Source organism: Lycium barbarum, chromosome 8 (assembly GCF_019175385.1).
Source record: "Lycium barbarum isolate Lr01 chromosome 8, ASM1917538v2, whole genome shotgun sequence".
NCBI classification, from domain to species: domain Eukaryota; kingdom Viridiplantae; phylum Streptophyta; class Magnoliopsida; order Solanales; family Solanaceae; genus Lycium; species Lycium barbarum.
In genome coordinates, this window is record NC_083344.1 from 120376656 (window position 1) to 120392587 (window position 15932).

The following is a 15932-nucleotide window of genomic DNA, read 5'->3' on the forward strand; positions in this document are numbered from 1 at the left end:
TTAAAATAAGTTTTTGGGGCTAGCCCAGAGGCGAGGCGTGCCAAAAACACACCGAGACTGAGGCGTTACGCCCTGAGAACTTTCCAAATTTGAGCCAAAATTGCTTAATGATTTTTTTTAAAATGTTAAATATCCAATAATTAACTCGTAGTATATTCTCAAACTAAAAATCTCAAAACGTCAAAAGTTCTTTCTAGTTGTGTATCCTAATTTCATAATCTTCTCTCTTTATTGTTTATAGAGTAACATACACACTTTTAGACTTTTGTATGCAAAGTGCAAATTATAAAGCAAAGAGTTTTGTCCTCCTGCATTTTTCTTCTTTATGTTTTATTTTCTTCAACTTATAGTTTTTAATTTTAGAATTTCTTTTGGTATCGCTTTAGTTTAGATAATGTTTTAAAGACTCTATTTTGGCTACTTGTGTTATAATGAGTATTAATTTGTATCTAGTTTTGGTTTTAAAACAATAACTTTGAATTACTGTCATTTTCATCTTTGAATTATTTGGACAAAGTATCATTTTTACAACTCTAATTATGTTTCCTCATAGTCATGTTATTGTGTAATGCATCGTTAAATTATTCACTTTTTCAAGATTTTTTTTAATGGTACATGCACATGTTAGAATGTTCATAATATATATAAACATTTTTCTACTATCTTTTTAATTTTATATAATTTTAATGTATTTTTTTTACTTATATGATTATTTTATTAATTTATAAAATACTAACTACTCATGGGGCTTATGCCTGGACGAAGCGTATGTAAAACGACTCGCCTTACGGCCGTGACTTTTAAAACATTGGTACTACTCATAAAAACGCAATCACCACTGTAACTCTATTCTTTAACATTCCACAAGTATTCTTTATTTGGAACAACAATGGTTGCAATCATTGAGCGGACCAAATGAAAACCTATTTTGAACTCTAGTTCCAACTGTTGGTAGAACCAAAAAGACCATCTTTTGGACCAAAAAGACATTATATGGGACTCAACTTGAAAGTTGTTTTGAACTCTAGTTGCTACAGCTTTCTTTTTTATTACTATTTGTTCTTGTTTTTCATATATATGTATATTGTGGGCCCGAAAGATTTAACATCTTCCATTAATGAACTACTAAAGCACTTTCCTTGTCCTATCTAGGCCATGGGCATCCAATTCCTGGAGGACATACTTATGGAGATCCTCAAAAGGTTACCTGTGCGGTATCTTGTTCGATTCAAATGTGTTTCGAAATTGTGGAAGGCATTAATCTCCGATCCTTACTTTATAAAGAAGCATCTCAATCATGCCAAAAATGATCCACATTCTCAAAAACTTCTTATTTCCCAATATTGCCCTGAGTATGCTATATGTTCCTTGTATTGTTGTCCTTTATCGTCGGTTCAACTGGTTGAGAATGAACAAGCATATGATTGGCCTTCAAACTCTAGAATCATAATCTATTGTTGTTGCACCGGCTTGGCTGTTATCGGCGTTGTTGATCAAATTAGGCTTACAGTCAGACTTATGCTGTGGAACCCCTCCACAGGAGAATCAATAGCACTTCCTGATCCAGAATTTCCACCAGTGCATGAGCATCGTTTGGGATTGGGTTATGACTCAGCTAGTGGTGACTATAAGATCCTAAAACTTCGTGATGGCAGAGGTGATATTGAAGAACCTGGTGAAATTCTCGCATTGAAAGCTGGTTCCTGGAGAAATATTGATAAAATTCCTCGTGGAAGTAGCAGTCGACTGGAAGCTATGAGTTCCGGTCTGGCATTTTTAAATGATGCATTTCATTGGATATGTACGCCTAGAAATTATTTTCAGCTTCTTCCAAGAACTTATTCTCTGGTTTCATTTAGTATTTCAAATGAAGTGTACGGGGAGATACCGTTGCCAGAGGAAGTATTACACTTGAAGGGCAATTGCTTTATTGGCGTTTCCGTAGTCGACGGAATGCTTTGTGTTCATTCTAATTATGGTAATCCGTGGAAGCGCGCTTTTAAGTTATGGTTATTGAAAGACTATGGTGTCAAGGAATCTTGGAATGCATTGTTTAGTATAGAAGATCCGCAACTTGTTTTTGCCGTACCGAAGTATAGGTCTGCTGAAGGTGAAATACTATACTGGAGCTTGTATATTCAGAATGATGGGGTGTATTCCTTTAGGACATCCAGAGGATCATTTCGATCACGTGATTCCATTCAGGAGGGATGTGCTTTTACAGAAAGCTTGATCCCTCCAAAATCACTTATTTAGTGTTTGCTTATGTAAGATCGAGGAACTGCTTTCTTTTTCCTGCTACCATGTCACAACCTTTTACTCTTATTTTTCTATTGCCGATGGTCCCTCTCTATCCCACAAAGTAGAAGTAAGGTCTGCGTACATTCTATCTTTTTCAAACCCCACTTGTGGGATTACACTTGGTATGTCGTTGTACTTTATCTATTGCTCTCCAGCCTTTAAGTTTCAAAATTTATTACCAAAACTGTCAGCTTGCTCATTTCAGTTTCAGAGAATCCACTTAATTGCTAAAAAAGAAGTGGTTTACCCCATCTTCTCTTTTACATATTAGTGCTTGTCTAGTCTTACATGCGAATTGTGACTCTACTTGTTGAGGATGTTCAACTCTAATATAACACTAGTGTCGTTTGGCCCGGGCTTAACTACATTAAATTTAAATTTGCAATTCTTTTTTTTTTTTTTTTCAACTCTTGCTTTTTATGTTGTTTTGTATTATTATATCAATTGTAAAGGTAGGTTGACAATTTTTTAATGTTTCTAAGATATTTAATTATATAAAAAAAATTATAAGTTAAAAACAACATTTTTTTAGAATATATTTACACTTCCTTTTTATTTTCATACAAATTAATGCACGCATCAAAGCTTTTGTCCCTTTTATTTTACTACATTTTTTGAGAAATCTTTACTGATCAAAATTGAGTTTTACCTTACGTTAGATTTCAACTTAATTTTTTTCATTAAACTTATATTGGCTAACCCATTTTTTGGAAGAAAAAAATAATTACGATATTCAAGTAATATAAAAAAATATTTAATGGTACAAATTGTTGTATAATGACATCAATGAATTTAACTTATAAACAAAGATAGTATTTAAAATTAAATAATTAAAAGTCTTGATACATCGAAATACTTTAGATGTTTCTTCAGATTAAACCATACAAAAAGGAACTGGAAATTTAATGAAATTATTTGTTTTTCTTACTTTAATCTTTCCTTTTCTTTAAAAATATTGTAGTTTGTTTTCTTAATGAACTGTTATAATTTCTTAAACATGTATGTAGTTTTAGTGTTTCATGTTTATCTAACTATTTGTCCTTAATTATATAAAACATTGATTATCTCATATTTTGTAAAACATTTCAATATCAAAAAAATGTGAAAATGATTACTCTCGTTTTCAATTATTATTATTATTATTATTATTATTATTATTATTATTTGGAGAGCTACAATATTTCTTTAATTACTTTTTTCAATTTTTTTTTAGTTATATATGAAAAATAATTTTAAATTGATAATTAAGCGTGTATTAAGGTATATAACTTTTTTATTACTTGTCCATAATAAATTTTATGGAAAAAAAATTGAAACAAATTTAATCATTTCCACATAAAAGAAAGACAATAAACTTTTGGATCAATTTTTAATTTGGTTGAATTAATAATATTTTGTGATGTCACTATCACCCTTCCACATCATCCCTCCTAGAATTTAATTAGTCCACATCATCCCTCGTAGAATTTAATTAGTCCACATAATTATTCAAATTTACCAAAATAGGTGAGAGCATAAAAGGTAATTAAACCTTCAATTAGGGGTAAAATGGATAAAAAAATTCATGTGAGGACTACAAAATTTTGAGATCCTCCCTTATATATGATAGTAATATGAGGTAAGATTCTCTGTTCCCCACCGCCATTTAATTCATTTCTGGATCTGCGGGTAGGGGTCCTTGCTGGACTTGTTCAAAATGACAAATATTATACTAGAGATCAGAACTTCTGTTTTTCTATTTGATTGAAACTGTAAAGAAGCTCAACAGACTGGTTGAAATTACAGCTGCAAATCTTAAGACAAGTACTGTAGTTTTCTATTACAGTGACATATAAGAAGCTAGCCACTCTTCCAATCAACTTGCTCACCCACACCCACCCATCCGCCATTTATAGATGAGGGGGCAGTTGTACCTTTTAGAGTTTAGAATCAATTGTATCGTTATTGGCATGTGATTGTCGTTCCTATATCTAAACGATTTGAAGGAGAAAAAAATCAGAATCTTTCACTCTTCATTTTAATTGGAATTGTCCTGCTCAATATCACCGTTAGGAGGACCAGTGATCCCGCCAGCTAATACCAGCCGACTGCACGAAAAAATGCCACTATATCAGAATTGCAATCCATTTGGAAATGTCAAATACACCGAGTAAGCAACCATCCAATGACTGATTTGTACATGAATAAAACATGATCTACAATTATATAGATGTCAGTAACCTCATAAACTGAAACCATTGGGATATTTATACGCACTGAATTAATTTTGCAGAGAAACACAGAAAGAAACTCATGTATCCAGGATACGACAACAATCAGTAATCACCGCACCAATAGACTACTAACGATTCAGGACCTCGAAAGCTCTACCCTTTCTATGTCCGTAGGTGGCTGCTACTATAAAAGCTTCCATGCACCAGTTGCATCATCTATAATCTCAGCTGGACCAAGAATAGCCATATCGCTGTCCTTGATTTAGGTGCAAAATTTGTTCTTCCAGCATCGATAGTAAAGTAGCAAGTTTAATGGTTCTGTCCTTTCTTGCGGCACCATCTTCACAATCAGTTTATACCACCACCACACATCTCCCACCTGTTTAATGCCCCCATTCTTGAGGAGATCCAAAGTTGTATCTGACTGCATTATATATGCAGCTATCTTCAAATCATTCCTAGTTCCAAAATCCATCTTGAAATTCCACAGGCGTCTCTCAACCTCAAGATGTTGTTTGACCCTTTCTTTCTCTCTCCCATCAACTCCAGTTTTTGCCCTGCTTGAAAGGAAACTGCAACCAGAACCAATGATAATAATAACCTAAAACAAGGGACTCTGGCCCAAATAACTCAAATGTCCACCTGCCATCTACTTGAACAAAAACTGTACCAGCAGAGTGATTGAGACTCTCGTTTGGACGTAGCTGCTTAAAATCTACATGTACTCCCCTATTCAAAAACTAACACGCCAATTATACATTGAGAGGGTGCAGATCTCATTTCTGCATCATTTGTGAATCACAAATCTATAAAAGATTATCCAAGTACAATACAGTAACAAGGAAGTTCAAGATCAGGACTTGCACGGTCCAAACAAAAGTCAAGATTTAAGATCATAAAGCACATTTTTAATTGAGAATTGTTATTTATTAGCATTTTGGTAAATACAATACTCAATTCAAGATTTAAAATTTATGAATTTCTACAATGGTTACAAGTTAGTATATAATACTAATTGCGCTTGCAGTTAAATATAAATATTTAATAAATTTCTTCACGCATGTGCATGATCTGAACCAAAAAAATATTGAATTCACTTGAACACATAACTTGTAAACTAGGTCCCCCCAAAATTTGACGTTGAGCATGTCATTAAGGGTAAATAAGAAATTAAACTCAATGAGTTTTTAAGGCCCCGTTTTTCCATAGATACCAAAAAAATAATTTACTTTTTTGAAATTTTGGATTTGGAGTTGGAGTTGGAGTTGTGTTTAGCCATAGTTTTTGAAATTGTAGTTTTTGGTGAAATGTAGTTGTAAAAAAGTGAAAAAAGTGAAATTTTTTGAAAAACAAATTTTTGGAGTTTTTGGGATTCCGGAATACAACTTTAAGTTGTATTCGAAATTCTTATGGCCAAACGCTGAAAAGTGAAAAAAAAATCGGAATAAAGTAAATAATCGTTATGGCCAAACGCCTACTTAAAATATAAAAACATATTTTTTTGTCAAACATAATTTAAGAAAGAGTATTATATAAAATGAAATCGAGGTAGTAGTAAATTTTTGCTCTAGGAGTAATTGAATTCTGCCGATTCACAAAAGTTTATCTCAGACAGGAAACCCCTTTCACTCTCAGATTTGGATGGTAAAAACAATTGAACTTCTGAAACTTCACTTTCTAACTAGTAACTAGCTATTAATAAAAGAAATACAGCTTTTTAGACCTGACGTCTGATGCCTGAAATTTGGAGGCTAACCCACTATTTATAATACAATGTGTGGACGGTGAGGACTTGGGAAAAGTTCTCTCCGGTTCAGCAAAGAAGCGCGGTGTTATCAATAATAGTCCGAGAAATAAGTCCGGCATGTGGTCCTTCGAGACGTGTTGGAATTTGTGGACCCGAGAAGATACGCCCGAGGTGGGTTTGAGGAGATAAAGCCAAATCAGCGGAAGGTTATCTCCCACTGATTCATCGCTGAAGATCACGCCATCAACAAATGTGTTCGATATTATCGGAACCATTTTACCCATGTGGGGGTTCGTGTTTCCTAGTTATAGTAGGACACTAACACTATATAAGCACATGTACCAACTCCATTAGAGGGCATCAGAATCAGTTTCATCTCAGTTGTATTTCATTTATTGCTCTAAGAAAAGAAAGTTTATCTTCGTCTAATCCCGTTCACAAGTTACTCTTTGTTTAAGCAGTCCGAGGAAGGAATTTCTCCTAGTTAGACCTATTAGTCACAGTCCGAACAAGGAGCTTCTCCCCGTGGGGCCAGCTGTTCTATACTCAGGCTCTGACATTTATTTTCTGTTGATTCTTTATTGTTTTCTCATTAATTTTATTTCAGTTAATAAGCTTGGTCACAGATTCTTTAAACCGCGTACAAATTCAATTGTTACTTTCTTTTGAGGGTGAACAGTTTGGCGCCCACCGTGGGGCTAAGAATAATAGTGACGGCTTATATAGACAACCTTCACTCGGTTTGTTTGTTTTTATGGTTTCAGGCTACCCCATGTCAAACCCAAGCCACTCCGTTCATCTCAACGAAGATGAATCCAGCGAACACAACGCTAACCTTAACGGGGTGCCACTCAACAATGCACCCGCCATCGATCCAGTCAACAATCAGCCCGTCCAAAACCCGTGTACTAACGATGCGGATAGGTATGGAGCCCCTGGAGGAGAGGCGGAGGAAATTAATTTACGTTAAATTTACAATTTGTTGCAGGAACACCACGTCACCATGCAACAGCAATAAGAGGCCATCGTCCGACTCCAAAGGGATCTCAGCCATGCGCTGGCACCGGAACCGGATAGGGCTTCTGAACAAGTTCGAAGGGAAATTGAGGTCGGCGACAGTCAGGATAGGCCGATCAATAATGAGTCGTTTGAGATGATTAGAATGCTCGAAGCTTTGACTAAACGGATAGACTCCAACGAGAAAAAAGTAGATGACTACAATTCTCGGGTGGATCAAATTCCGGGAGCACCTCCGATTCTCACTGGTCAAGAAACAAAATACATCATGAGAAGGTCTTTCCCTCCAAGTGCGGCACCGAAGCTGATCCCAAAGAGGTTCAAAATGTCAGATATATCGAAGTATGATGGAACTACCGACCCCCAAGAACATATCACTGCATACACGTGTGTTATAGCCGGTAATGATCTCGAGGACGATGAGATTGAATCGGTAAGCTTGAAAAAATTCGGTGAAACCTTAACCAAAGGGGTAATGCAATGGTACTATTCACTACCTCAACACTCCATCCCCTCATTTGAATTACTTGCGGATGCCTTCGTGAAGGCTCACGTGGGGGCACGAAAGGTACAAGCATGGAAGACAGACATATTCAAGATTTTCCAAAGGGGCGATGAGCGGCTCAGAGAGTTCGTTACTAGGTTCCAGCAAGAAAGAATGTTGTTATCCCCGGTCCCTGACGAATCGGCCGCCCAAGCATTCATGAAGGGACTTAATCCAAGAAGTTCCAATGCTTCCCTTAAACTAAAGGAGAACTTGTTGGAATTCAGTGCCACGACTTAGGCCGATGTGCACAATAGATACGAATAAAAAATCAGAGTAGAGGATGATCAGCTTGGGCTCCCACCAGGTCCGGTAACCCGAGTAAGGAGCGATACTCGAAAAGGACAATTGAACCAGAATATAACCCATCAGATAGATATTACCCTTACCCATCTGTGAGGCCGAGTTTTCGATCGGAGAAAAGCAAGATTAACCCCGGTCATAGTACTAACCGAGGAGACAGGTGGATTGACCGAGGGGACAGGCGGATTGATCGAGGTGCATCAAGTAGGGGTCTCCAGTACAAAACCAACTCTACCTCAGCCTCACATATGGGAGAAAATCCGAGGTTGTCAGAATATAGTTTTAATGTTGACGACCCTAGTGGCAGCAATTGGAAAGATAGAAGGAGCGACGTGGCCAAAGTCGCGCTGAACCGACCATTGACAGCAGGATCCCAAGTTGATATGTGACTATCACGGTACGCACGGGCATCGGATCGATGATTGCAGAGGGTTAAGGGATGAAGTAGCCTGATTACTAAGAACGGACATCTCAAAGAATTTTTTAGTGAACGGGGAAAGAATAACTAAAGAACAGGGAAGTCAACAAAAAGGCTGAGTCGGAAGAACCCCAACACATAATCAACATGATCATTGGCGGGGTTGAGATACCACGAGGACCTGTCATGAAGAGAACGAAATTCTCTATCACGAGGGAAAGGAGGAGAAAGGACTATATACCGGATGAATTTATTTCGTTCAATGATGAAGAAGTAGAGGGCATCACTCAGCCTCACAATGACGCCCTGGTAATCTCTGTACTTATACATAAAACTCACGCTAAACATATCTTAATTGATCCAGGTAGTTTGGCAAATATCATCTGATAGAAGGTCATCGAACAACTCGACATGTTGGACCAAATCATATCAACGACCAGGGTCATGAACGGATTCAATATGGCCTGTGAAACCACCAAAGGAGAAATCATATTGCCCGTGAGCACAGTCGGGTTTTTGCAACACATCAAGTTCTACTTTATTGATGGAGAAATGAAGTACAACACCCTGTTCAGGCCTTGGATACACATGATGAGTGCAGTGCCATCAATATTACACCAAATGCTGAAATTTTCGAACCCCGATGGGATAAAAGTAATACGGGGGGAACAGCCCGCTGCCAAAGAAATGTTCGCAGTCGAGAAAGCAGTACCGAAAGAGCTGGCACCGAAGGCCGATACAGTAAGCCGCACTAAGACTTCGAATGCGGGCAAAGGGACCAAATAGCAATCACAAAATGAGGTGGCCGGGGAGGAAGATGATTTCGATTTACCAAGATCCTTCATATTGCCCGACGAATCCGATGCAACGAAGTCAACAATAGAAGAACTGGAACAAGTTGTCCTTTTCGTCCATCTCCCGGAGAGAAAGGTATACCTAATAGAAATCATCCAACTAAAATTGTCACATGGATTTTTCTATCACATGACAAAAAACCAACTATTTCATCTAGTAGTATAGGATTGTGATCTGAGATGACTCTTGGTAGTACTATTTGTTTGATGACTTTGAAACTCTCATTCCACTCTGAAAAGACTAGAAATCTGTCTATTCTAGAGGCTTGTAGCAAAGTTTCACCTCTAGACCATGTGAATTGTGCGCCTTCCAATGGTAGATCTATAAGTTGAAGATCTTAAATTGTCTCCGAAAGGCATCTCATAGACTTAGATTTTCTGGTACAATTAAGTCTTTCGGTTATATATCTACACACATTGAAATCCCCCCTACTACCCACTTGTCACTCCATAGACCCCTGATTCCCCCAAGTTCATTCCAGAATTCCTCCCTCTCGATGTTAGTGTGAGTGCCATATACACCTGTAAATCCCCATCTGAAGTCCTCTAGAAGGCTCTAAAAAAAAGTAATTGAGAAGCAACCTTGGTGGAAATCAATGCATTTCCACATTCTCTTATCCCACAAGATGATAATGCCACCTCTGGTTCCACTGGCATTCAATTCTTGCTATTCTGCCCATCTGTTTCCCTAAATTTGATATATCAAGTCAGTGCTCAAGTTTTCCATTTTGGTTTCCTGAATACATACAACATCTGCTTTCCGTTTTTTTACCAGAGAGGATATGATACTCCTTTTACCCATTTCAGTAAGACCCCTGATGTTCCAGCTCAATACCTTCACTTTCATCTAGAAAAGCTATGGTGATTCCTGCCCCTACCTTTTTTGTTGCTCCCTTCATAGTTGATCCCACAAATTAAGTTTTGGACTCCAATCTCGCCTTTCTTCTTCCCTTGTCTCTTCTTGTTGGGTGTATCAGAAGAATTTTTCCTTTGCAGTTGTAATTGTCTGTTTTTGTCCATTCTCATAATTAATTCCAAGATTTCATGCTTAAATCCTTCACAATTAATCTTTGGATAAGAAGACTAGTCAGTTTAACCTACCTTCCCAGCTTTAGTAACTTAAGGCTTGTCTTTCTTCTAGAACCTTGTTACTTTTAAGTTGTCCTGCCAGGGGCCATGAGAGCAATGGTGGCAGGCTTGCCAGGAAGCTAGCCCGTACGGGGTTAGCGTAGAATGAAAGGGGCGGCTCCAATCTTGCGTTGACGTTATTGGATTGCGGGGGGGGGTGAGGGGGACGTGGGATGTGGTACTCGATTCGGGGGCGTAGCGTAACTAAGAGAGTCATTCCATTTAGGGCGAGGCAAAATCGCATGTACTTCTTGCAAGGCTTGGTCAGCTTCTTCATGTGACAAACATCGCAACAATAATCCGTTGAACAATCACCGATCAAGGGCATCGTAGAGTCCACAAAGCCCAAAACTAGGTACTTCTAATTAGAGTCTTCTTTGCTAGTAGTTGGACATGTATAGATTATTGGGATCTGGTAAAGTAGGATGAATTTCATTCTTTAGACTATCTAAATGGATGTAAATTTGAATTTTACCAAAAACCACAACTTCTTTAGGTTTAGCCTGTCATAGTTTAAAACAAAAAAACTCATCAAGGATAATGATAGTGGCGGTGCAATGTTTTTTAAATTTATTTTTGGATATGTATTGAAAATTGGTACTAGTAAAACTCCATACTCACTATGTTTGTATCCTGGATTCCTCATGTTTGTGGGCGTCTTTGATCTGTTTATGGGTAAATTGATAAGGTTATCCTTCAAGAGTTCACAAAAATGCCCAATTGAAGGTGTAATAAAATGTTGCTATGCTCATTGATTGTAGTTTTGACTTAGATGCATCATGCCTCCAGTAGGAAACAAATTTTCTTGAATCCAAAGTAAGTGTTTCACAAAATAATTGATTGGCTGGTACTTTTGCAGATGAGGTATTTGAAGCCAGCCAACTTGTTTCATGAATTACTGAAGTCAAATACACTTGCAAGTAGTCGCTTGCTTGGGTTGGATGCGGGTGATAAGTAAGTTGGTCTAGCTGTTTCGGATACATCAAATAGAGTTGCATCACCTCTCGCATAATGTAGCTTCTCTGGAACATCTAAAACTATGATCATGTTGAAACAATTATGCCCATCTTCATTTTTATTACACCGTTGTGTTAGAAGAAATGACGTTAATGTTTGGTAATACAGTGTTCTCGTGCGCAAGAAAACAAATATTGACTTGATGGACAGAGATTTACAGAGTCTGGTGGTGTTCATTATATAGTTTACTTGCGATTTTTAGCAATTGTGGTTCATTAGGCAGCTAAAGAGTTTTGTTGCTTGACTTCTGCTACTTATAACCTAAGTCAGCATGTGCAGTTACAAGGAAAGATTCTAATTTTGAACAATTGTTTTGACGACCGTTTGCTATAAATCCTTCTCTCTTCATTCAGTTTTTCTCTTTTCTCTACATTTTAATATTGTGGTACCATAAAGAAGGCTAAACTCAGTTGAGTTCTAAGTTACTTGAATATGCATGGTAGATACACCATATTTAGATGACAATAGAGCTTGTTTTCGAAAATAATATTGATGGTGTATTATTGCAAAATGCAAACTCTCATCATCCCTTCTCCTTTCACGTAATTCTTATTTTCCTTTTTCTTTTTTGCTGCAGGTTTCTGAACTTTCCTTGGGGGCCTTTGTTTTTGGTTATCCGTTTGATAGACAAAAAACTAGTCGCCATGTATTTTTTTTGGCTTTGATAATGATTAAGCTTAATTTGTTAGTACCGTAAACCCACATTTTTTCGTCTTTCTCAGGCTGTGCAAGTTAAGTTATTCATTGACGACCTTTGTCGGACGGGAGAACTTAGGGGTGTAAAGTACACCTTTAGGGATGAATGCTTCACATCTAAGGTAGGTGCTCTGAACTTTTTAACTTTGTAAAAAATATCGCGGATTAGTATCAATCATTTCTTTGTATCAAGATAGTATCACACAATTCTTCTTGTTGAGAGTTCACAATTAGTTTATTTTGACACTCCCACACAAAGTAATGTCTGTTGATGGACTTATGGAGGATAATTGAGCTTGAATCTTCATTTGTTATTGGTAGTGTTAACTTGTAATTGCATGTAAAACGAACAATTTAGGCATATTAGAGTATGACTCTTTAAATAACTATTGGAAGCAAGCTAAGCTTCTGTAAAAAAAAAAATTAACCTCTCTGCTATTTGCCTTTTGGTTTTTATTGGTTGAAATTAGATTGATCTCATTGCTCCTCCCTCCCCTGCAACTATTTGTCTTTGATCATTTGAAAGGAGAAATGAACAACAATTATATGAATTATTTTGCTTTCAAAATGTCGAGTTGTTACTACAAACTTTAAAGTTTCACCCAGCACAATCGAAGACTATGTTAGACAAATTTGCAGCAGTTGGAATACTTCAGGTAATAAAAGATCTTGCCTTATCTCTGCAGTTGAGTGAAAACCATAGTTAACCTCACTGAAGAAGTACGTTTCTTTTCATCACTTAGACGAGGTCCTTATTAACCGACATCCAATTAAAAAGGGAAAAAAGGTTATTTATGGGAATAGAATTGGGGCTGAAAGTTTTGGAAGAACTTTTGTTTCATTTGAGAAAAAATAGTATTGTTTGTACAAAAATAAATTATCTTGCAACGCTTAGCTCAAATAATCTCTGCTTATTTTGTCTAGGAAACTAAGTAAGTAGAATTTTATTTCCTACATATATTTATTTAAGAAACTAGAGTAAGAGAGGCAGATCTTTGCCATAATTGTTTGCTGGGGTTCTTTTTTTTCTCGTGTTTCTAAATTTGGGGCAGCCAATTGTGGTTTGGTTAGAACAGGTACATTTAGAATAAAGAGTTCAGTAGTTCAAACTTGAGGAGCAGTATAGGTTCACTTCCAGATCAAGACTTGGTTTCCAGTTTCAGTTAGATTCATTTAAGGATTTAGCTTTGCCTCTTCTCTCGGGAAAAAACTAGCAAAATTTGGTGTTATTAAAGGCTTTGCTAATGTTGTTATACAATACTTATGGTGCTTTGTGGCAGAGGTACCTCGACTATGTTAACAGGGAACACACCTGAGAAGACTCTTATTAGCTCCAAGCCTAATCCAACCTAAATCCGATTACGTTAATGTCTTCAAGAGATGGACGCACACATTGTATGTACACATACTAAACTGAAACAATGAGTTGTAGGTGTCACTGTAGTTTGTAGGTTAGTGTATTTTGTTAAACTTTTTTGTAACTCTCTATTTACTTTATGTATAAACCGTGACACTGTATCCAAGAGCAAGATTTTGACCACATTTTCATCTACTTGCAAATCTGCTGGTATTTCTAGTTCAAGTTTAAATCTCCTTATAGCTTTCTGCAGAGCTTGGTTGAGGAAATATGAAAAACTTGACCCCTTGCCATGGTCACAGCCATTGAATATTTCATCACAAGGCTAAAGAAAAAATAGACATGAAAACTTTGAATTTCCAGCTGTATCATTTGCCAAAGTCTGAAATGATGCTGATGAAACAAAATTGTAGGGTGTGTTTGGTATTCTGATTCAAGCTCCTTATTAAAGTAGGAACAAACTAAGTTCGATTACAGATGCACCATTTTCCAATTCGAGCTGTCTTTGACACTCTGTACTGTCATAATTGCATGGCATGTCTGCAGATAGATTTTATTTTTTCTTTCTTGGGTACAGTATTAACAGGGTAAAAACTTGTACTTGATGTTTACACCAAATGATTTTCAATAATTGCATGGCATATGTCTGCAGATAGATTTGTCTCACTTAATCATGGTTAATTTGTGCTATATACTCTCGCTCTATTAAATTTCTTATCCATCAACAAACTTAAAGAGCTACTTACTCAGACTAGAGACTACATGATGAGCATGATATTTGCTCACCTCCAGGAAAAAGCCATATGCTAATATGATAGACTACAGCAGCTGCATTACTTTGTCAAAGTTCATCTAGTAACCAGCATCAGCACCAGAAATCCATATTTTCTCCTTCCCAAAGAACCCTATGATCAGCAGCTTCATCATGACATTTACAACCCAATTTCTCCCTGCTCATGCTACCATCAGCATCATCTTGAACACAAGCCAATGCTATTTGTTCACCACAAGCTCCAAAACATCTCAACGACTGGTGAACTCATTGATTCGCTTATTTAAACCAAAAATAAAAGCCTTAAATCTAATGGTCACAATCACAGTAATCTAGACACAGCATCTTTGCGGACTGCTCAAACACCAGTACCATCAGCCGTGCATGAACATGAAACTTTTATCAAACCCAAAATCCATGAGAGAATACATAAATACCCCCCCCCCCCCCCCCCCCCCGGAGAACACCTTTTTTCAATAAGACACCTAAACTTTGCGGGTGTCCTATGACCCCCCTGGACATGTTCAAACTTTAATAAATACCATCTTTTGACCCATTTTCGAACCAGGCGGGGAACAAAATTTTGCGCGAGTAATACACCTCCGATTAAAATAATTATAAACAAAATTAATGACGACCCATCGGGTTTGACTCGTTTTACCCTAATATCCCCATCCCCCCCCCCCCCCCCCTTTCTTATTTCTCTTCCCAAAAAAAAACACCCCACGACTTTTCATCTCTCGATCTTAGCCTATGTTAGCCATAAATTTGTTCTAGCCATTTCTATCGGAAAATTGAAGGGAACTCTGAGTTTGTGGGTAAAAAATAAGCATCTAATCGAAGAAGTGAAGATCCACAGGTTAGGGTTTGTTATTATGGTTTAAAAATTCGATTTTTGGTGTTGCATGCACTGAATTTTTGTTAGATACTTAGTGTTTTTGTATTATTTGCTGCAAAATATAATGTTTTACACTCATTTCTCTTAATGTGCTTGATTGCATCTACATTCACTGATTTTAGTTAGCGTTTTTGTTGATCGATTTATTGTGTTTTAAAGATTTTTGAACATGCTATATTTCAGGGTGTGTGATATCATGTCTTTTGTTCTAATCACGTTGAGATGGCACCATGGGGGTCGTATTGTGCTTAGTGCCCAACCAAAATATGTTGGTGGCTCTGTTACTGAATTCTGGACTGTGACATTGATAGAATGTCCCACTTTGAATTGAGAGACTACATAAAGCATTTAGGGTATACAACTGACTGTTCTTTTTTTGTTAAGTATCCTTTCAATGGTTCTTTGGTTGAAGTTGTGAATGATAAGGTTATTTGTGACATTTCATCTTTGTTAAGTAATGGTGATACATTAAATATTTTTGTGTGCCACGAGGTGAATGAACCATGTGTTGCATTGGCTTTAGAATATGTCCCCCAAAATGGTGTTGGTGGGGTAGGTGAGGAATATTCGACTCCTTTAAATGATGTTGTTGAGTATCCAATCCCCCCAAACGCTAATGTTGAGCCTCCAAACACTACATGTGAGTCTCCAAACCTAACTGTTGAAC

The 15932-nt window shown here is 37.0% G+C and overlaps 1 protein-coding gene and 1 pseudogene across 1 annotated transcript; both read left to right on the forward strand.

Moving 5' to 3' along the window:
* The first annotated feature begins 998 nt into the window (after positions 1-998).
* LOC132605363 (F-box protein CPR1-like) lies at positions 999-2485 on the forward strand. The gene has a single exon (XM_060318535.1). The coding sequence runs from the start codon at positions 1156-1158 to the stop codon at positions 2254-2256; it is 1101 nt and encodes a 366-aa protein (XP_060174518.1). The 5' UTR covers positions 999-1155; the 3' UTR covers positions 2257-2485.
* Positions 2486-11042: 8557 nt separating this feature from the next.
* On the forward strand, positions 11043-13778 carry LOC132608236 (uncharacterized; annotated as a pseudogene).
* The last annotated feature ends 2154 nt before the right edge of the window (positions 13779-15932 follow it).

Excerpts from the sequence above, each read along its gene's own strand:
- LOC132605363 (XM_060318535.1), top strand. The coding sequence starts at position 1,156 with ATGGGCATCCAATTCCTGGAGGACATACTTATGGAGATCCTCAAAAGG.